Below are 23,558 nucleotides of genomic sequence, written 5' to 3' on the forward strand. Positions count from 1 at the left end.
CAGTCACAGCCCGGTGTCTCCTACGCGAGCGCAGTCCACCGAAAACATTATATTTCCCACAATTTTGGTGCCATCATGAGGTTATTAGGTGGTGTTTCAGCTGCAGGACAGCACTGAAGGCCCAGGTATAAAATGCACGGTCCGTCACTGGATTCCTTCATATGCTGCAGACCAGGAACCTGCTGTAAACCAGTTTCAACTGAGTTAGGACAGTTTAACTGCTGAGCTATTTTTTCTTTTAATCTTTTCCGACATATTGATAATATTTATAATGATAATAAGCTGCAGTAAGGTGGTTGAAACATCTTGTATCCTACAGTACAGCTATCCATCACTCAAAAAGTCAAAAATCCCATTATCAATTCCATTTTTCTATATAATACATAATCAAACAATAGTTTGTAATTGAGTCCCAAAAAAGATTGATCCAGTACAATCAAATGGCTGAGAGGACCACTCTATATTTTTTAATGGTCTTTAATGCTTTTAGGTAGGGATGCACCGATCTAACTTTTTCAGTCCCGATACCAATAGTGATACCTGCACTTTGGTTAATGGCCGATACGAAGTACTGATCCGATACTAGTGTACATTTGATAAGCTGTATGCCTCACTGTGTGGATGTGATGATCAGAATATGACTCAAGCGCAGAGAATAGACCAGAGAGAAAAAATCTAACTTTTACCGAGGCTCACTTCAAAACAAAGCAGAACAGGCATCCAACAGAATTAACACGCATACAAAAATGGTCAAAAAACAAAAAGCCTAACAACTACTAACTCTATATAAACAGGAGCACAAAACCAGATTTCAGGAATCAAAGGAATAGTTACTAACACAGGAGAACTCAACTTTGGAAATGACTGAGACAATCTGGCAACTGGTAGGTGAACAGCTGGGGTTTACAGAGATATAAATGTGCAGAATTGTTATTTCATAAAATAATGGTATCCGATACCCGATCAGCCAATTGTCACCAATACTTGATCCAATATCAGTATCGGTGCATCGCTACTATTAGATGGATGAAAGTCCTGTTTGCAAATCTTATAATAAATCAAGTTACTGTTTGAAAATCAGCGTTAATCAGATTCATATAGGAATGTCTGTCTGAATTATATACCGTTTTTATTTAGGTTGAAATGGTATCAAAAACATCAAAATAACAGGTGATTCCACACTTTGAACAGCAGTGTATACACCGTATACAATTTAGTATCACTTACCTCAAACAGAGTGCTGTGGAGAGACTTAAGATTCAGCTGCAGCAAATTGCCAAACACAGGCAGTGGTCTGGGTCCTGGAGGCTCCTTCCTCTGATGGTCAAAGTTGGGGAAAAACACATATAAGACAAGTAGGATCCCAACAATGCCCAGTAGAATGATTGTACTGGGGGACTGCATAAAAAGGCTTTCCATGACAGCCAGTAAGCCACACTTTCAACAAAGTCAGAGACAATATTTCTGTGTTTTATGATGTGTGAGTATTAGTGAAGCTCTGTCCTAATTTTACTTGACACTGTGAGATGCATATATATATACCCTAAGCTTCCTCCCCTACACATTTATTGTCCTTTAGTTAATGTACAACTATTAAGTTGAGTCACAGAGTCCAAAGGTTTGTTAACAGAATTCATTTTACTATATATGCTATATTTACCTAAAACTGGCAAAGCGCTGAAGGAGGGAGGTGAAGAAGAGGAAGAGCTCCATTCTGGCCAGACTCTCTACAAGACACGCCCTGCGACCTGCAAGGACAAACAGTTGCAGCGAGTTAAACTGATTCACGTCTTAAGAATTGTAACAAATGTGTGTGGATTCATGTAGGCAACTGACCTCTGAAACAAAGTAGCAGTAGTAGGAAGGTGACGTTCTACGCCAGGTGATGTTGTGGCAAAAACACCACCATTATGTTGTGGCCGAAATGAGGAGAAGAGATGTAGTAGTTGGAGTAGCAACCAGCAGAGACCGTTTATTATTGTGTCCACAAGGAGATGTTTAGAATGAATCCAAAGAGTCAAGTTTCATACACATGACTTGTATACTGTAGTCCCAAACCTCATCCCACATTTCACCAATCACATCTTATTGACTGAACCAATACAAACCACATCTGATCCTCTCATTACGTCATGCCCTCCTTCACCTGACTGACTCAGGTTGGGACTTCTTGCAGGTCAAATGATGTTTGTGTGTACCTTTCTGGGATATGTTCTGTTTACTTTTAAACATTTTTATACAAGCTGGGATCAAAGTAGCAATTTATATGCGGTCTCGTACGGTTATTCTACAACCGTCCCCCACTCGAGCAGAGCTAACATGAACAACTTGTGTTAGAGGGTGTAGTGCTAGGAATGAACAACAATCATACAAGCCGTTAGCGTATCCCTCTCAGACGACAGCGACAGCTCGGCACCTGACCAGGGGGAGGTCAGCAGGAGGAGACACACCCTGACTGATAACCCCAGCACCTACACACCCTTGTCCCATTCCTAGCCCTCGGCGGTGGAGTAGGCGGCTTACACTGCTGCCTCATTCTGAGCAAAAGACAAAATTGGCGCCATCTTGGGACACACCACGTGCTAGTGAGACTTTCCACAGGTCCGGGAGTGGATGCCTGCGGTGAAGCCCTCTACTGGTTAACTTGTTTTTATGAAGATGGATTTTTGTTTGGTTTAATATGTGATAGGAACCATTGTTACATCCAATGTTTCGCTGGGGACACATTTAGCCGGTGCCAGTGTTGCCAACTTTGCGACTTTCTCGCTAAATCTGGCAACTTTCCGAACCCTCTTGGTGACTCTTTTTGTCAAAAGCTACTAGCGACAAATCTAGCGACTTTTTCTGGTGTTGTTGGAAACTTTTCTGGTGTTTTGACTCCGACGTGAAAGCACGTATCGTTCTGCACTGTCGTGAACGAGCAGCGGGTGCTGGCCAAACAAACAGTGGTGTACTGTAATTGTGACTGGCCAAATCAGTTAATTTCAACTATAATATGTTGCTGTCCACGTACTTTCTGACTGCACATATATATATATAAATGCATGAATAATGTGTATCTAAATAAGATCTTAATCATTTACTTACTTTAAAAATGATCTTAGTCAACTACAACTCCTCAATAATTGGTTTGTAATACATATAATACTTAGTTTAAAAATGGGGAATCCATCATTTAAAAAGGATGAAAAAAAAATCATGAAACACAATAGACAAGCTTATTAATCAAGAATAAAACATTTATAACTTGCTATGAATTGCATATTAATGAGTGTTAATGTAGGAACAATGCTTTATAAATGATGAATTAAGTGTTTACTCATACTTAACTAATGCTTCATAGTGTGTAGTTATTATAGTGTTACCCAAAACAGAAATTCAAAGAACCACATCGACCGCTACGAAGCATTTTCAAAGTAAGAGGCTTGTGTTTGGGCAGAGATAGGTCATAGTGTGTTTGTAACCTTGTTTGTTGTGTTTTAAGTTTAGTGTACTGTTAACATGTTATTGTGTATTTCTACGGACCGCAGAGTTCCGTTAATGCTGAGTAAAGTTACTGTTAAAGAAGCCCAGTCCTGTTCTGTAAGCTCCTGAGGTGTCTTTCCCACTGGAGTGACCTGGTTGACGCGCTCGTTGTACGTCTAGATTACCTGTGATGTGCGTTGCTTTAGGTAATTCATCACAGACAAGTTTGTTTGCGATAGATAGCTCGTTTATTCTTTGTTGTGGAACAACGTACAAAAAGTCCCATTCTTTCCACCGAAGTAAATGCACCAGTTGTATTCGCACACCACATTAGCGTATAGTGGTCAAAACCCTTTGCCCTTCCGGGGTCAAACACCTGACAAGCACGGTGAGCTCAGGACCTATATAACTGCGCCCAGGACATTAATACAGCGCCACCCAACGTACACACAGAGAAATGCAGTTGCATTTACAACACCATATTTGACTCCAACAGTTACTGTTGTGTTGTTGCTGTAATAGTGTTGCGTTTAGATCAGTCCCCTCGAGTAAGGTTGTAAACTGTAACTTTATCAGTTGAAAAAAAACAGTGCCGCGGCTGCCGAATCTAAGTTCGTCAGTCGGGTTTCTGTGTGATAAAGTAACCGTTGCTGTATTTTACTGCGGCGGTGAGGATCTACCTTCTTTGAGTGTTTTTGCTTTTCCTTATTGTTTGAATTAACCCAACCACATACTCATATAGGCTGTGCTGTTATGCTCATCTCAGACACACGTGATGTGTGAGCGTGGCCTATATTGTGTGCCTCATTACTCAGTTAGATACTCGTGGCCTCACCGCCATTTTTGTAGTTTTGCGTAGCGTAATAACGGACGCCATTTTTCCTTTGCACACACGTTTTTTAGATAGGCTTGTAATTGTATAGTAGTTAGTTTGGATAGTAATGGCTTGCTCAGTATTGTTGGAATTTAATAAACTATTATACTTTAAAGAGCAGCTTTCTGTGATTACTTTGTGCATTGCGTTTGCTTTTTGGTCCCTGAGCTAAGGGTGGTGCCCCGTTATTTGTTAATAATCTGATTGATAATTATATTTAGGTCAATAATTTACTTTTCATATTTGTTGATAACAAAACATGCTCCTGCCAGATCCCAACATATGTGTCCTGGTTAACTTGTATTATATGAGACAAACTTGTTTTATTTAAGGAATCGAATATGCAGGGACAGAAGCTGATGGGGAGGAAGGAATATCAATGGACAAATTAAATTTACTGAAACCAAAATAAGGATTACGAATAATTCTTTATTACAAGCTACGCTGTGGAAACGTTCTCTGTTCAAGAGGTAAGTATACGAGTATTAAACATTTTATCTAAGGCAATAATACACAATACAACTCTACCATTCCTTTATAGTGATTCATATTTGGAATTAAATGAAATGCAGTGCAAGGTGTTGCTGTGAGGTCCTACAGCTGAAAAAAAACATCCACAGATGGCTGCTATATTGATAACATAAAATTTATGATAAATCAATAACAATCTCTGCCCTACGGTGACAGTGTTTCAACACTTTGATGTTTTGGCTAATGAATCAAAAATATCATATAGCTTTGCGAGCAGTTTGATTGGTGCAGCTGTAAATTAGCTAATTGTGACAGAGTAGTCAATTCACAGGTTAAAGAAATGTTATCCCATTTTCTTACTGAGACACCAACCTTGCTTCAGCACTTAAGTTAAAGATCAAATGTGTTTAATAAGCTGGTTTCAGAGTGGACAGCAGTGTTACCTTTTCAGTGGCATTACAATCTCAAAAGCTTTCCACTAAAAGCTTTTGACAATGCTCGAGTACTAATTTTGAAATCCCTCACGACTGACGGCACACAGCTCATGAGGTGTCGGGGTGAGGCTGAAGCCCACAGCCGGAGTCAGATCCAGTTCTTCCTCTGGGACTCCAGGTGGAGGAGTGAAACGAAAGCGCTGGAGGAAGAAGGTGAAGAAGAGGAAGAGCTCCATCCTAGCCAGACTTTCTCCTGGACACGCCCTCCGTCCTGTGAGAGAACAAGCTTTAGATAATCTGAAGAACTTTGATTGGGATTGAAAAAAAGTGTAACCTAGAAGTGTAGCTAACCTGCAGAGAAGGGCATGAATGCGTCTCTCTTGACAAACTTCCCATCCTTGTCCAAGAAATGGGCAGGATTAAAGGTGCGTGGACTCTCCCACTCGCTTTCATCCGACAGAACAGATGTCAAAAGAGGAAACACAGGGGTCCCCTTGAAGGAGACATTTATTAATGCTTACAATGTTTTAAAGAGCACTATAGACTACTATCTTTATGCAGCTTTCTAGAATCAAGCATGCAATCGCATCATGTTTCACTATTCAGAGTAAACTGAAAGACTTGTTTTCATCAGTCAGATTCTTACCTTTCTGATGAAATAGCCCTGAAATGTTACATCTGTGCTGGTGATGTGAGGAATAGCGATGGGAAGGATATTTGCAAATCTCTGTGTCTCATGGATGACAGCGTCAGTGAAGGGAAGGTTCATCTTGTCCTGTGCCTTAACCTGACGGTTCCCAACCACCCTGCTCAGCTCTGCCTGGACCTGGTCTGGAAATTAGAAAAAAAAAAGAAGTCACAGTGGCTAAAAAACAAAGCAGCAGTAAACCATGTTTTTGTCGCCAATTCTGTAGATAGACCAACATAATTGCTTTTTATAGTGATTTGAGTGAACACACTGCACAACACATTGCAATTGTTATATCACATAATTTAGCACAAGCTAGGAAAAATGCATCTCAATGCCATTAGTGTAATTTTATGACCAGCTGGTAGAACATTGCACTCATAGCAATTAAATATATCATTCAAATAGGGATGATATGGACAAAATGAACTGAACCTGTCATTTCATTTCATCTTTGGTTAGTTGTAGTTTAAAATTACAGTTTGGAAGTAAAAGCTGATTATCCTGGTTTGCAACAGTTAGCATATGTTAAAGGCTTTTCCAATGAAAAGACTAGTACTAGTAGTACTAGCTCCTAAAGTGCTAAATCTAGCCGGACCGTAGCCAAGTTGACAACACTGACAGCTCGTCCCTTCGGGCCTTCCTCCAAAGCCAAAGAGCAGTGACAGAAGTCGTGCACCAGGAGATGCTCCTCGCCCTAAAAGCATGGTTTTCTTTAGGCTTCAATTTTGCTCATGTGAGCAGAGATGTTCTGCATGGAGTGATGTGAAAGGAGTAATTAGTGTCCGTGGCTGTTTGAGTTGAACACGCGTGACCTCTACACACATGCACGGATCTCATTTGTGCTTGTGGATTTTGACATTATCATAATGAATGTAAACAACAAACATGGCTATCGTTACTCACAGCTGTCAAGCTAGCAGCTTGTGAAAGACTTCAGTGACGAGCAATGAATGCACGAGCAGAATATGTGCAGGCAGGCAGGAATTTAGGCAAGTAGAATTAAATGATTGTTCGGGCTTATTACAGTCCTGCGACAGTCACAGATACCAGATTTCTTTTGTCAAAGCATTTGATTCATTGGTTACTGTCAGGATGTAATGAGCAAAATGAAAACTGCACACGGTGCAGACACAATAGTATATCAAAGAGAGCCCACGGTTGGGCAGATATTTTACTGCAAAGTAACTGGATTTTATTAGAACAAACATAACAAATACAACATGAAAATTGTATTTACTAGTCTAAAGGCTCCCTTTGGCCCCGAAAAATTGGGCTCATTGGAAATCCAACCCACTGACCTTTGTGGCATGTTGTTCCATCTGTTCTCTCCCTCTTTCCTGTCAATCTTTGACTGCATCAAATTAAGGTAACATTTTTATATTTTAACTTCTACTACTATGTTAAGTACCCCAGTTGATTGCAACAGGTCTAAGCATTTTACTTACCTTGTATTTGAGGATATTTGGCCATGAGCAACAGAGCCCATCTCAGCGTAGTTGCTGTTGTATCAGTACCAGCGGCAAAGAGGCTGCCAACAGTTGACACAAGGTTCTCCATGTTGTAGAATGACTCCGTAATCCCTAAATCCTTATTAACAGATGAAAGACTAAATGTGTTAAAACTTAATTTTAAAAGACATTCTTGCCATTTTTCATCCTCCAGTTATCGGCCGTTTTCATAGAATTAGAACAGAGGTGATGTTTTATGAATTCATGTTAATCATCAATTAAATCATTAAAAGAAAATAATGAATAACTATAGATTCAAACCTTGTATTATGATATTTCACTTGATTTTAATACCTCTATTTTCTGTTTGTGTGCCAGAAACGAGTCCACAAATCCTCTGCACATCTGAACATTCAAAGTTTCTTGTAAACGTCCGATCAGCTGCTTTATTTGTTTTCTGTTTTCAGCAACATTCTTCCTGATACGCATCCTGTTGCCCACCCATTGAAATATCCAGGGGTAGATATTGTACAACTGTTGTGATTGAAAAGAGAATAACACGTACAACATGTTATTGTACAACACAAAGGCACAATACAAAGGGCAATATGCATGCTCATGGCCCCATGAGTCTGTAATTCTCACTATAACCCACTAAAGGTACATCTTAAAGTGTATTTAATGAAAGACAAAGTGGTACCTGCATTGAAGGAGAGCCTGAAAGTCGAATGTTGTCATTGGCTCGGTCTACCATACATGTGAACTCTGCATCACTGTAATCAAATCTGCTGCCATAGACAATTGAACAGATGATGTTGGAAACTGCATAGTTTATTGACTGGGTAGCACTGAAGGGTTTACCTGAAACAAACAAAAGATGAATGAGTAAAACAACAAACAATATAAAATCCTTATAAATACATAATACAATACAGGAGAAGAGTTACCTTCATGTCTTTCGAACACTTCGTTCAGATATTGAATCTCCTCAATGATTGTCTCCTCTGCCGCTTTTTTGCCCATCCCAAAGTCTCTCAGGTTGCTCAGAGTAAAACGCCTCATTTCTTTCCATGACTCCCCATTGGCAAAAAAGATTCCTTTAAATGAAATGAAGACCACATCTTTTTCTCAAATGTTATTTGAACTTTTTGAAATCGGATTACATCGTTACAGCACCATGGTTGTAGCGATGGAAAAATAAGTTGGTCGGTCTACTGCTTTTGTCCAGACAGAGATATCTCTAGAACTATTGGATGAATTGCTCTGCAATCTGGTACATTCATCGTTCCTAAAGGATGAATCCCCCAAATCCCTGACTTCTATAATGATGAAGTACGTTCAGAGGCTTGTCAAAGACTTCATCAACTTCTAACTATGCAAAAAGCCTGTCAGTGTCTCAACCACCTCGTATGCATGACGGACTTCAGGCTGCTCCTCAAGGTGCTGCTTCCTGCACCTGCACCATGAAGACTGTCCTGACAGGCAGAACCACTGCCTGGTTCAGGAATAGCACCAAGAGGGACTACCTGGCCTGAAGACCATCAGATGTCAACTTTCCTCAATCACCCCAACAAGAGAATTGTCTCCCTGCTGCCGCTGCCTGAAGGCCAAAAAGGATTAGGAGTTCCTTCCCTGGGGTCAATAGTTATCCGAATCAGTGACGAAGGCTGGCTAATGCAATCACCCAGGCTATCACACTTTGTTGTCTTTGTACACACATTACCAAGGCTAATCACAACAACTATGCCTTGCAACAGTATGAACTCATTTTGTATTCTAAAATACACAATATTTGGATTGCGGAGCAATTGAAACAGCGCCACCCATGGAAGAAGCTTTTAGCTCAAAGCACAACTGTGCCAGATGTTGTTGACTGTGAGCTGTGTGATGTTAACATTGTCGTTGGATCAAATATATGCGTCACCTAGATGAACTTATACTGTGAGTGGTTATCACTCAAATCCGCTGCTTTATACTTACTATGTGAACCACTTAAGTCATTGCCTAATGGAAAGAGTTGTCTCTCTCCAAACTCCACAGCATAGTTGACCAGTGCCTCCTTCACGGTCTTGTATCCAGCCAGAATTACCACTTTCTGGGGTCCCAAATACACTGTGAACACTGATCCATAGTTCTTGGAAAGCTATGAAACAGAAAAAGAAGTGATCATTATAACTTATCCCACATCACATTAAAGCAATAACCTCTATTACAAATAGGCATATGAATACCATTTGATTGAAATAATGCAACCACCTGTATGTGGTTGCGGTATGTGTAGATTTTTTTTTTTACCTAGTTTTGTTTTTTTACACTCAATGGCTGAAGGAGGAGGAGAAACGGATTTGTGAGTAGGGATTTAACCGTGGGATTAAACTCTTTGTCAACAAAGAAAGGAGGATGGAGTTTGTCTTTAAGTGAACAGCATTTGGTAAGTCAACTGCGTTTGTTTTTTTACATCTAATATCTGAATGGTCCTTGAGTGTGTAGCAGAATGTGTGTTCCGCTGCAGTGTTGCTGGTTTGATTTATCATGCTCTGTTCTGGTTCTTGTGAGTTTGTTGTTATCATTGTATTAATTATATAGATTTGGACTATATATGCATTGTCCGTTAATTACGAAGCATACCGTCATGCATGGAGTTATTGTTTGTTAAGCTAGTTTAGCCTAGCCTCCTAGAAGTGCGGGGCCTCAGCTGTTTTCTTGTTGTGGTTTTTTTGTTCCGGGTTGAGCGGTCACAGCCCGGTGTCTCCTACGCGAGCGCAGTCCACCGAAAACATTATATTTCCCACAATTTTGGTGCCATCATGAGGTTATTAGGTGGTGTTTCAGCTGCAGGACAGCACTGAAGGCCCAGGTATAAAATGCACGGTCCATCACTTGATTCCTTCATATGCTGCAGAACAGGAACCTGCTGTAAACCAGTTTCAACTGAGTTAGGACAGTTTAACTGCTGAGCTATTTTTCTTTTAATCTTTTCCAATATAATGATAATATTTATAATGATAAGTTGCAGTAAAGTGGTTGAAACATCTTGTATCCTACAGTACAGTGATCCATCACTCAAAAAGTCAAAAATCCCATTATCAATTCCATTTTTCTATATAATTCATAATCAAACAATAGTTTGTAATTGAGTCCCAAAAAAGATTGATCCAGTACAATCAAATGGCTGAGAGGACCACTCTATATTTTTTAATGGTCTTTAAAGCTTTTAGGTAGGGATGCACCGATCTAACTTTTTCAGTCCCGATACCAATAGTGATACCTGCGGTTAATGGTCGATACGACGTACTGATCCGATACTAGTGTATATTTGATAAGCTGTATGCCTCACTGTGCGGATGTGATGATCAGAATATGACTCAAGCGCAGAGAATAGACCAGAGAGTTGAGTTTGCAAAAATATCTAAGTTTTATCGAGGCTCACTTCAAAGCAGAACAGGCATCCAGCAGAATTAACACGCATACAAAAATGGTCAAAAAACAAAAAGCCAGAAGAACAGCTGAGGTTTAGGTAAAGGGGAGGTCTGATGAGCAAAAGGAACACGTGCGGAAAAAAACATAACAAATAAATACAGAGATATAAATGTGCAGAATTGTTATTTAATAAAATAATGGTATCCGATACCCGATCAGCCAATTGTCACCAATACCCGATCCAATATCGGATCAATATCAGTATCGGTGCATCGCTACTATTAGATGGATGAAAGTCCTATTTTCAAATCTTATAATAAATCATGTTACTGTTAAAAAATCTGCGTTAATCAGATTCATATTGGAATGTCTGTCTGAATTATATACCGTTTTTATTTAGGTTGAAATGGTATCAAAAACATCAAAATAACAGGTGATTCCACACTTTGAACAGCAGTGTATACACCGTATACAATTTAATATCACTTACTTACTTTAAACAGCTTGCTGTGGAGTGACTTAAGATTCAGCTGCAGCAAATTGCCAAACACAGGCAGTGGTCTGGGTCCTGGAGGCTCCTTCCTCTGATGGTCAAAGTTGGGGAAAAACACATACAAGACAAGTAGGATCCCAACAATGCCCAGTAGAATGGTTGTAGTGGGGGACTGCAGAAAAAGGCTTTCCATGACAGCCATTAAGTTCCACTTTCAACAAAGTCAGAGACAATATTTCTGTGTTTTATGTTGTGTGAGTATTAAAGGGAAACTTGTTTTTCTAATTTTACCTGACACTGTGATATGGTAATTTATACCCTAAGCTTCCTCCCTTACACTTGTATTGTTTTATTGGTAATGTGTGACGACCCTGTCTGTCTGTTACTCCGTTAGTTATGGCAGTTTTCCCTGCAGGTATTGGAGGTGGGCGTGGGTCATCAGCAGAGTGGAAACACCTGAGCTCATCAGCAACACTGGCAACACATCAGCCCTGTGATCCAGTTTTTTTCCTTTTGTCCATTTTCCCTCCCTTTAGGTCCCATATTTTTCTTTTCATACCTTTTTAAGTTACCCTTTTTACCCTTTTTAAGTTACCCCATTTTACAAATGATTTTCTTCCTTTTGCAATTAAGTGTTACTTCATGAAAACTAGTGAGAACTGCTTATTGAGGATGACTTGTACAGTTTACTAATTTATGCAGCATGTAGTAGGATAGCTATAGAGAGGCAAAGTCCCATTCCTTTTCTTGTTTACCCATGGCACCATGGGTAAACAAGTTAGCCAGAAGAAGTATTGACAGACCAAATCAAAGTTTAAAAGCATTTTTAATATATTTTTTCCATTTATTAAAACCATAAAATTACTTTTTTTTTTCATCACAAAACATTGAAGAAAATACTGTGTCCTGTAGTTTTTTATTATAAAGTAGTTATTTCAACAACAAAAAAACACAAAAACATGATATACAAGTGTACATTACTGTAATTTCAGATGCAGGCTAAATTAGATATCAGCTATAAGACAAGGAAGGTCGACATTTTTTCATAGTGTGCTAATACATGAGGTGATTTTCAACCCCTTCCTGCAATATAAGAAAGTAAACCCATGACACAGCTACAGCATTCTTCTTGATTTTCCTTTGGTTAATCTAGAATTGTTAAAACGATCCTAACACCCAGTCTAAAGGTCTGTAAAACTGAATTTAACACACACTGAGCATACTGCTGAGAAGTACAAAGCCCCAACTCAAATACCGACAGTTGCTCAGTGTCTCTCAGCATCTGATGCCGATGCAGCAGACTATCTACTAACTTCTATGTAAAAACCCACCTGTGTCATAATTAGACAGTCAGAGCAACTGCGTAATATATAGAGCCAGATAGTCAACAAGGATGGATGGGTCAAAAAAACACAGGACTGATTGTGTCCCGTGCAGAGCGAACAGCAACTTGTGTCACAGCAGTCGTTAGTCACGTGAGTAGCTAGTAACATAAGTCGTTGGTCACTCGGTATTGGCGTCAATCGTTAAGTCAGTCAAGTTAACGTCAACCACATGCTTACCTATTTAAGTGGTTTTGTTGCCCAAACCTAACTCCCTGTGAAGACAGAAGTTTTTTTGAAAAGACACTAAATATAACAATTGGAAACAGAGAGGCATCTCTGTACGTCCAAAACTGACACTAGAGGGAAACCTAGAGAATCATAGTTAGAAGCTTCCAGTGCTGGGCTGTCAGGGCCTGCAAGGCCTTCTCTGCTGGCCTAGACAGAATCACAAAGTTATGACTATTTTATAATTTTCCATAAATCCACTACATGTATTAATATTTTTATTTTCTCATTGCACAGCTACAGTCTTCCTCAGTTGCTCTGCTTCCAGTGCAGCTTGTTTTAAGTAGAGCTTTTATCCAATCAGATTTCACCTCTGTGTCTCTAGGTAAGAAGAGAGGCCCCAGGCCTGCAGACTCGCAAGTGAATCCCTTTGCAGTTTAAGTGAATGGGGACGATATTGTTGTCAGTCTTCAACCAATCAGATCTTTAGTTTGACATGTTGGGCGAATTCTTTGACATGTCAGAGCCTTCTATCCATGATCGGTCAGTGGGCTAGCGTGACATGTTGGGCGGTGACAATCCCAATATCTGCTGCCTCTGTCGAGCAGACATTTTCAGCCCTCAAAAGCATTAAAACTTATTCAAGAAATACAACTGGGGAGACTCGACTGTCTTTACTGGCGTCCATGAATCGAGGACTTCTTACTGGAACTAAAATGCACGGATGTACTGAACAACCGTGAGATTGAACTCTTTAACAAAGAGGATGGACTTTGTCTTTAAATAGTGAGCAGCAGCTTTGGTAAGTTGTTTTTACATCTGCAGTAGCTTTAGTATGCTCGTTTATATATTATTTGTACAACTTGTTTTTATGAAGATGGAGTTTTGTTTGGTTTTATGTGAGACAGGAACTATTGTCACGTCCAATGTTGCGCTGGGGACATATTTAGTTGGTGCCAGTGTTGCCAACTTTCTCGCTAAATCTGGAGACTTTCCGAACCCTCGTCGACTTTTGTCAAAAGCTACTAGTGACTTTTTCTGGTTTTGTTGGAGACTTTTCTGGTGTTGACTCAGACGCCAAAGCACGTACCGTTCTAGTTAGTCGTAAACGAGCAGCGGGTGCTGCCGTGAGCCCCTCCGCCGCCCCAAAGCACCCAGGCGGTTACTCGCGCAGCAGTCCGAGAGGAGACACACAATCTCGGCGTATTTATGCATCTGCACTTTGTGTATTTGTAGGTGTTGAGCTTCACTTGTACACGACAAATAATCGTATAACATGCACGGCATGCCACTGGACGAGTCAGGCCACTGACCAAGCGTAATTATTGGATGAGTTGGAATGTGTTGTAATATTATGTGCCAAATGAAATCTTTCCAAGCACATAATGTGGGACCGTTCAAGACTTAAGTAGACGAGTATTACAAGTTTTATTTAAGGCCATTATACACAATACAAGTTTACCATTCCTTCATAGTGATTAAACATTGGAATTAAATGAAATGCAGTGCAAGGTCTTACAGCTGACAAAAAACATCCAAAGATGGCTGCTATATTGATAACATAAAATATATCAATAACAACGTCTGCCCTACGGTGACATTGTTTCAACACTTTCATGTTTTGGCTAATGAATCAAAAATATCATATAGCTTTTCCAGCAGTTTGATTGGTGCAGCTGTAAATTAGCTCATTGTGACAGAGTAGTCAATTCACAGGTTAAAGAAATGTTATCCCATTTTCTTACTGAGACACAAACCTTGCTTCAGCACTTAAGTTAAAGATCAAATGTGTATAATAAGCTGGTTTCAGAGTGGACAGCAGTGCTACCATTTCAGTGGCATTACAATCTCAAAAGCTTTCCACGATGCAAAAGTGTTTGACAATGCTTGACTACTAATTTAGAAATTCACGACTGATGGCACACAGCTCATGAGGTGTCGGGTTGAGGATGAGGCCCACAGCTGGAGTCAGATCCAGTTCTTCCTCTGGGACTCCAGGTGGAGGAGTGAAACGAAAGTGCTGGAGGAAGGAGGTGAAGAAGAGGAAGAGCGCCATCCTAGCCAGACTTTCTCCTGGACACGCCCTCTGTCCTGTGAGAGAACAAGCTTTAGATAATCTGAAAAACTTTGGTATTGAAAAAAAGTGTAACCTAGAAGTGTAGCTAACCTGCAGAAAAGGGCATGAAGGCGTCTCTCTCGACAAACTTCCCATCCTTGTCCAAGAAATGGGCAGGATTAAAGGTGCGTGGACTCTCCCACTCGCTTTCATCCCACAGAACAGATTTCAAAAGAGGAAACACAGGGGTCCCCTTGAAGGAGACATTTATTAATGCTTACAATGTTTTAAAGAGCACTATAAACTACTATCTTTCTGTAGCTTTCTAGAATCAAGCATGCAATCGCATCATGTTTCATTACTCTGCGTTAACTGAAGACTTGTTTTCATCAGTCAGATTCTTACCTTTCTTATTAAATGGCCCTGAAAAGTCACATCTGCGCTGGTGATGTGAGGAATAGCGATGGGAAGGATATTAGCGAATCTCTGTGTCTCATGGATGACAGCGTCAGTGAAGGGAAGGTTCATCTTGTCCTCTGTCTTGACCTGACGATTCCCAACCACCCTGCTCAGCTCTGCCTGGACCTTGTCTGGAAATTAGAAGATAAGACAGTGACTAAAACACAAAGCAGCAGTAAAGTTAGTTTCACCAATTCTAGAAAGACTGACATGATTGCTTTTGACCGAAACCTCAAAGAAACAAATCAATTGCGTGAACACACTCCATAAGACATTGCAATTGTTATATCACAGAATTTTGCACAAGTTAAAAACAAATCCTTCTCAATGCCAATAGGTCAAAACTAAGGAAATTAAATAATTTCTTATTTATATCTAAAGTACTCTTGGTGCATACAGTTTCTATGGGGTTATTACATTTAAATGGAGATACTACCATGGACAGAACAAATTGAACCCGTCATTGAATCTTTAGTTAATTGTAGTTTAAAGTTACCGTTTGGGAGTAAAAACTAATTCTCCTGGGTTGCAGCAGTCAGGATATGTTAAAGACAGGGTTGGTAGAGAAACTAGCAAGAGTAATAGTAAAAAGTTGCTAAATTTAGCAAGACAGGCGCCGAGTTAACACTGACAGCCCGTCCCTTCGGGCCTTCCTCCAAAGCCAAAGAGCGGCTCTTCACCCTAAACGCATGGTTTTCTCCTCATAGGCTTCAATTTTGCTCAGAGATGTTCTACGTGGAGTGACGTGAACGTACTCTCAAAAGTAATTAATGTGAGAGGTTGATAGAGTTGCGCGCACACACACACGTGACCTCTACACACGTGCGTGGCTCTTATTGGTGCTTGTGGATTTTGACATTGATCTTTCTTCATACCATTGGCCAAAAATTATAATGAACGTAAACAATAAACATGGCTATCGTTACTCACAGCTGCCAAGCTAGCAGCTTGTGAAAGACTCCAGTGACAAGCAATGAATGCTCGGGCAGAATATGCACAGGCAGGCAGGAATTTAAGCAGGTAGAATTAATTTATTACGGTTAGCATTACGGCTATCACAGCATTTGATTCATTGATTACTGTCAGGATGTAATGAGCACAATTAAAACTGCACACATGGTGCAGACTCTATGGTATATCGAAGAGTTTTAACACCGCCCCGTGTTGGGCAGATCATTTACTGCAATTAACCATTTTATTAGAACAAACATGATTGTATTTACTAGTCACAAGCTCCCTATGGCCCAGAAAAAGTGGGCTCATTGGAAATCCCAAAGTGTTTAAATCCAACCCACGGACCTTTGACAGGAAAGAGGGAGAGAACAGATGGAGAAACATGCAGCAATCTTTGACTGCATCAAATGACGTAAAGTACAACAGTTGGGGACTGCATCTGTATGCAAGCGGTCGAAGCATTTGGAAATCCAACCCACTGACCTTTGTGGCATGTTGTTCCATCTGTTCTCTCCCTCTTTCCTGTCAATCTTTGACTGCATCAAATTAAGGTAACATTTTTATATTTTAACTTCTACTACTATGTTAAGTACCCCAGTTGATTGCAACAGGTCTAAGCATTTTACTTACCTTGTATTTGAGGATATTTGGCCATGAGCAACAGAGCCCATCTCAGCGTAGTTGCTGTCGCATCAGTACCAGCCGCAAAGAGGTCGCTAACAGTTGACACAAGGTTCTCCATGTTGTAGAATGACTCCGTAGTCCCTAAAGCCTTAACAGGTGAAAAAAGTGTTGAAACTTAACATTTTAAAAAAGGAGCTCGAACCATTTTTCCTCCAGTGATGTACAAGTATGATATCCCACTTGATTTTAATACCTCTATTTCCTGTTTGTGTGCCAGAAACGAGTCAACAAATCCTCTGCACTTCTGAACATTCAAAGTTTCTTGTAAACGTCCGATCAGCTGCTTGATTTGTTTTCGGTTTTGAGCAACATTCTTCCTGAGACGCATCCTGTTTCTCGCATATTGAAATATCCAGGGGTAGAGGTTGTACAACTGTTTAATTGAATAGAGAACAACATGTTATTTAGTATATCACAAAGGCACAATAAAAAAGGTCAATATCTAATTCTCACTATAACCCACTAAAGGTACATCTTAAAGTGTATTTAATGAAAGACAAAGTGGTACCTGTATTGAAGGAGAGCCTGAAAGTCGAAGGTTGTCATTGGCTCGGTCTACCATACGTTTAAACTCTGCATCTCTGTAATCAAATCTGCTGCCATAGACAATTGAACAGATGATGTTGGAAACTGCACAGTTTATTGACTGGGTAGCACTGAAGGGTTTACCTGAAACAAACAAAAAATGAATGAGCAAAACAACAAACAATATAAAATCCTTACAAAGACATAATACAGGAGAAGAGTTACCTTCATGTCTTTTGAACACTTCCTTCAGATAATAAATCTCCTCAATGATTTTCTCCTCTGCCGCTTTAATGCCCATCCCAAAGTCTCTCAGGTTGGTCAGAGCAAAATGTCTCATTTCTTTCCATGATTCCCCATTGGCAAATAGGATTCCTGGACCTGAAGTGAAATAGAGTACACATGTTTTTGTCAAATGTCATTTGAAATCAGATTACAATAATTTTAGAAAAAAAGTCAGCAAGAAGTTGAACGATTTCTCTCAGGGGACTTCACTATGCACAAAGAGCATACGGGAATATCGCAAAAGAGTTCAGATCATGTGATCAAAGCTTGTTAAGCAGTTGAATGCGGCGTGGGTTAATCATGAGTCCTCTTTTATCCTGGGCATTATATACCAGCGCCCTAAAGATGAAAGTGCACAGTCAGGTCTTGGAGCGTACACTTGATCTGCTGTGATATTGTGAGCAAAATTCATGATGCACTGGTCTATCATACAAGTATTACCGCACACTGGGTTCCCTGTTATTTTGCCACCCAGTTTAACAACCATGTCCAGTCTGTTCTTGTTTTATGCAGACAGCTCTTGCTAGCTCCAAGGCTGCAGCGATGGAAATATAAGTCAGATGGTCTATTAGTATTCTCCAGACAGATATCTCTACAACTATTGGATGAATTGCCATGAAATTTTAGCTCAAAGAACAACTGTACCTTATGCAGCAGCTGTTGACTATGAGCTGCGTGATGTTGACATTGTCGTTGGATCAAATGTATGAGTCACCTACATGAACTTATACTGTGAGTTATTAATAAAAATCCGCTGCTTTATACTTACTATGTGAGCCGCTAATGTCATTGACATATGGAGGGACTTGTCTCTCTCCAAACTCCACAGCATAGTTGACCAGTGCCTCCTTCACGGTCTCATATCCTGCCAGAATTACCACTTTCTCGGGTCCCAAATGCACTGTGAACACTGATCCATAGTGCTTGGAAAGCTATGAAGAAAAAAAGAAAAAGCAGTGATCGTTACAGCTTTGAAAAGAAACAAACAAGATATTGTCTGGTTATTAAGTTTTGCAGCCTTAGTATTGAAATCATCACAACATTACTCTTAATTCTGTGAGGAATTTAAGTTTAAAGTGCTCCTAGAATGGATATTCTGTGTTACAATATGTTTACTTGTAGAAGGTTTAAACTTAAAAAAAAAAAAAAGAGTTACTGAATGTATTGTGCACTGTGAGAGAAACCAGAGAATTTATGACACCGCCATAAAGTAATAAAAATCAGTGAGAGGGGGATGTTATTGAAAAGTTTCTGAGCACAGCCTTCAAGGAGGGAGGAATGGGTCAAGAAGATGGCCGACGGAAGTCCGAAGGGTTAGGCCAATAACTGAGCTGATCGATTGGCTGAGAAATGTGAAACATGATACTTTTGAGAGACTCCGCAGGGACAAAGGATCTTCGAATTGCAGAAGGTCCTCAGACCTCCTTCTGGTCATGGGGCAGCCATACCCGTCGGTCTTGTGGCCCGAACGGGGCCTCATATTTCATGGAATATTATGTTTGTTTTACGGTCGATAGTGTAATTCAGTTTGCGAATTGTTTTGGCTTCTGTTAGACATTAAATACTTTTGATTTTAACCTGAACCAATTGATTCTGGCCCTGCTTGCTGATGGAAAAAAAGAGAGCAAGGGGGGGGGGGGGGTGCTGCTGCTTCTCCTCTGTTTGGAATAGTTTAGTTCAGAAGTTTCTCAAACAGACAAAGTAGAAAGGAACGCATCACTAGATCATTTTCACGTGCACTTAATCCAATACTTCCTTTAAAATAACTGTTGTGGACAGATACAAATTGCAAACAGGCATCTAAATAAAATTTGATGGCAAAACTGCAAACACCTGTATAACCATTAATGTTTTGTTCTCTTGTTTCAGTTTCTATTTATTATTGCATTTGAGATTTCTTCATGTGCTGCAGAACACAAACCTGCTGTAAGCCCGTTTCAACAGAGTCAGGACAGTTTACCGGTTAGATATTTTCTTTTTTCCTGTATAATGACGACGATAATAATAAGCTGCAGTAAAGTGGCAGAAACATCTAGTACCCTACATTACAGCCTTGGCCAAAGGTTTTGAGAATGACACAAGTATTGGTTTTCTCAAAGTTTGCTGCTTCAGTGTTTTTAGATATTTTCGTCTGATGTTACTATGGTATACTGAAGTATAATTACAAGCATTTCATACGTTTTTGATGGCTTTTATTGACAACATTAAGTTTATGCAAAGAGTCAATATTTGCATACTATGACAGTATTCTCGAGGGGCAAAAGATTAAATTGCATTTTAAATCATGTATATACACTTTGGGAGGCAAGACCATTCTAAATGTAAATAATACTATTCATCTGAATTATATTGTTTTTATCTGTGTTAAAATACCAAAATAACAGATTGTTCCACACTTTTGAACAATGCAGTATACAGCCAATTTAGTATCACTTACCTCAAACAGAGAGCTGTGGAGTGACTTAAGATTCAGCTGCAGCAAATTGCCAAACACAGGCAGTGGTCTGGGTCCTGGAGGCTCCCTTCTGTCACGCTCAAGGTCGAGGTAATATACATACAAGACGAGGAGGATCCCAATAACGCCCAGTATAATGAGTGTAGTGGGGGACTGCAGTAAAAGGCTTTCCATGACAGCCAGTAAGTTACACTCTCTACAAAGTCAGAGACAATATTTCTGTGTTCTATGTTGTGTGAGTATTAGAGTGAAGCTTTGTCTAAATGTTACCTGACACTGTGCTATGCACAAATATACCCTCAGCTTCCTCCCTTCCACTTTTATTGTCTTTCCCTGCAGGTATTGGAGGTGGGTGTGGGAGAGGGTCATCAGCAGAGTGGAAACACCTGAGCTCATCAGCAACACTGGCAACACATGGGCCCTGTGTGCCAGTGCACTCTTGTTAAAACCTCTCTTCAGTCTCAGTTGGTCCCTCTCACCAGTTGGTGGCGGTAATGCACCAATTCATTGTTGGCCAACTGCCAATAAACCTCAAACAAGAAGAAGAAGAGTTGGTCCCTCTCTCCTTATACTCTCTTGAGATTATGGTTTGTTTCTACACTATACAACATTGCATACACACTTCCCACTCAGGCACTACACTGCTGAATTACTCACTTCACACACCACTGTTAGTTTGAGCTTGCTTTTTATCCTGCCTTGAAGTTATTAAATCATTTGTAAATTTGCTTGGTTGTGTTTATCATGGCTGTGCGGCCTGGTTTGTGACAAATGTACAACTGTTAAGTTGATTGCGTCACAGAGTCCAAAGGTTAAACAGAATAAGACTTACTCTGTACTATATTTACCTACAGCTGGCAAGCCTCCTGTTAGTCCGGGTGATGGAGCAAAACAGTAATACCTTTTGATATTGTTTTTTTAAATAGCTACTGCTCCCATCCTCATTGGTGACTGACAGCAATTAAGTGCAATTAAGTGTTACTTTATAAAAACTTGTGACAAGTGTTTATTGAGGATAACTAGTACAGTTTACAAATTTATGTAGCACGAACCATTCCTTTTCTGTACCACCATGGCACCATGGGTAAACAAGTCAGCCAGAAGAAGTATTGACATTCATCACAAAAGATTGAAAAAAAGAGTGTGTCCAGTATTGTTTTATTATAAAGTAGTTATTTCAACAACACAAAAACATGATATACAAGTGTACATTACTGTAATTTCAGATGCAGGCTGAATTAGAAATCAGCTATAAGACAAGGAAGGTGTACATTTTTTCATCGTGTGCTAATACATGAGGTGATTTTCAACCCCTTCCTGCAATATAAGAAAGTAAACCCATGACACATTACAACAAATCCAAGTACAATCATTTGTGAAAATGGTCTACAGTGACCTGGAAGCAGGAATATATCGGCAAATGAAGCCATCTCATTATAAAAAAAAGTCCATAGACAATCAACTATATAAAAGAAGATATATAGATGATAGATAAATAGATAGATACTTTATTCACCCCCAGGGGAAATTCATTTGAATTATACTGTTTTTATCTTTATGGTAAAATAGCCATTAGTGAAGACAAACCTCAACATAATGGGTAATTCTAAACTTCTGAAAAGCAGTGTGTAAAGTAGATTTCCATATTATTTACTCTCCAAACAGCATAATGTGGAGTGACTTAAGATTCAGCTGCAGCAAATGACCAAACAGCTACAGCATTCTTCTAGATTATCCTTTGGTTAATCTAGAATTGTTAAAACGATCCTAACACCCAGTCTAAAGGTCTGTAAAACTGAATTTAACACACGCTGAGCATACTGCTGAGAAGTACAAAGCCCCAACTCAAATACCGACAGTTGCTCAGTGTCTCTCAGCATCTGATGCCGATGCACCAGACTTTCTACTAACTTCTATGTAAAAACCCACCTGTGTCATAAGCTAGATAGTCAGCAAGGATGGATGGGTCAAAAAAACACAGGACTGATCGTGTCCCGTGCGAAGCGAACAGCAACTTGTGTCACAGCAGTCGTTAGTCACGTGAGTCGTTGGTCACTCGGTATTGGCGTCAATCGTTAAGTCAGTCAAGTTAACGTCAACCACATGCTTACCTATTTAAGTGGTTTTGTTGCCCAAACCTAACTCCCTGTGAAGACAGAAGTTTTTTGGAAAAGACACTAAATATAACAATTGGAAACAGAGAGGCATCTCTGTACGTCCAAAACTGACGCTAGAGGGAAACCTAGAGAATCATAGTTAGAAGCTTCCAGTGGTGGGCCGTCAGGGCCTGCAAGGCCTTCTCTGCTGGCCTAGACAGAATCACAAAGTTATAGCTATTTTATAATTTTTCATAAATACACATGTATTATAATTGTTTTCCCCATTAGCTTATTTTTTCATTGCACAGCTACTGTCTTCCTCAGTTGCTTTGCTTCCAGTGCAGCTTGTTTTAAGTAGAGTTTTTATCCAATCAGATTTCACCTCTGTCTCTAGGTAAGGAGAGAGGCCCAAAGCCTGCAGACTCACCAGTGAATCCCTTTGCAGTTTAAGTGAATGGGGACGATAGTTGATTGTCATAGTCTTCAACCAATCAGATCTTTAGTTTGACATGTCAGAGCCTTCTAGCTGGCCTAGCCATACGTGATTGGTCAATGGGCTAGTGTGACATGTTGGGCGGTGACAAACCCAATATCTGCTGCCTGAAATGCATTAAGAAGTATTCAAGAAATACAACTGGGGAGACTTGACTGTCTTTACTGGCGTCCATAAATCGAGGACTTCTTACTGGAACTAAAACGCACGGATGTTCTGAACCACCGTGAGATTAAACTCTTTAACAAAGATAATGGACTTAGTCTTTAAAATAGTGAACAGCAGCTTTGGTAAGTTGTTTTTACATCTGCAGTAGCTTTAATATGCTTGTTTATACATTATTTGTACAACTTGTTTTTATGAAGATGTAGTTTTGTTTGGTTTTATACGTAATAGGAACTATTGTCACGTCCAATGTTGCACTGGGGACACATTTAGTTAGTGCCAGTGTTGCCAACTTTCTCGCTAAATCTGGCGACTTTCCGAACCCTCCTGGTGATTTTTTTTGTCAAAAGCTACTAACGACTTTTTCTGGTGTCGTTTGAGACTTTTCTAGTGTTTTGACTCAGACGTCAAAGCACGTACCGTTCTAGTTACTGTCGTAAACGAGCAGCGGGTGCTGCCGTGAGCCCCTCCGCCGCCCCAAAGCACACAGGCGGTTACTCGCGCAGTAGTTCGAGAGGAGACACACAATCTCGGCGT

At 39.9% G+C, this 23,558-nt stretch overlaps 1 protein-coding gene across 1 annotated transcript; it reads right to left on the reverse strand.

Annotated features, from left to right (window-relative positions):
- Positions 1 to 1,259: 1,259 nt before the first annotated feature.
- LOC306709235 (cytochrome P450 2K1-like) lies at positions 1,260 to 17,864 on the reverse strand (the record flags this gene model as incomplete). The annotated part of the gene is made up of 14 exons (XM_079177302.1): positions 1,260 to 1,317; positions 1,661 to 1,748; positions 5,336 to 5,515; positions 5,596 to 5,737; positions 5,891 to 6,075; positions 7,381 to 7,522; positions 8,084 to 8,244; positions 14,758 to 14,937; positions 15,014 to 15,155; positions 15,308 to 15,492; positions 16,946 to 17,087; positions 17,193 to 17,372; positions 17,508 to 17,668; positions 17,750 to 17,864. The coding sequence occupies 14 exons, from the start codon at positions 17,862 to 17,864 to the stop codon at positions 1,260 to 1,262; spliced, it is 2,061 nt and encodes a 686-aa protein (XP_079033428.1).
- Positions 17,865 to 23,558: the final 5,694 nt, after the last annotated feature.

Source organism: Pholis gunnellus, assembly GCF_910591455.1.
Source record: "Pholis gunnellus genome assembly, chromosome: 17".
Classification (NCBI taxonomy): Eukaryota; Metazoa; Chordata; class Actinopteri; order Perciformes; family Pholidae; genus Pholis; species Pholis gunnellus.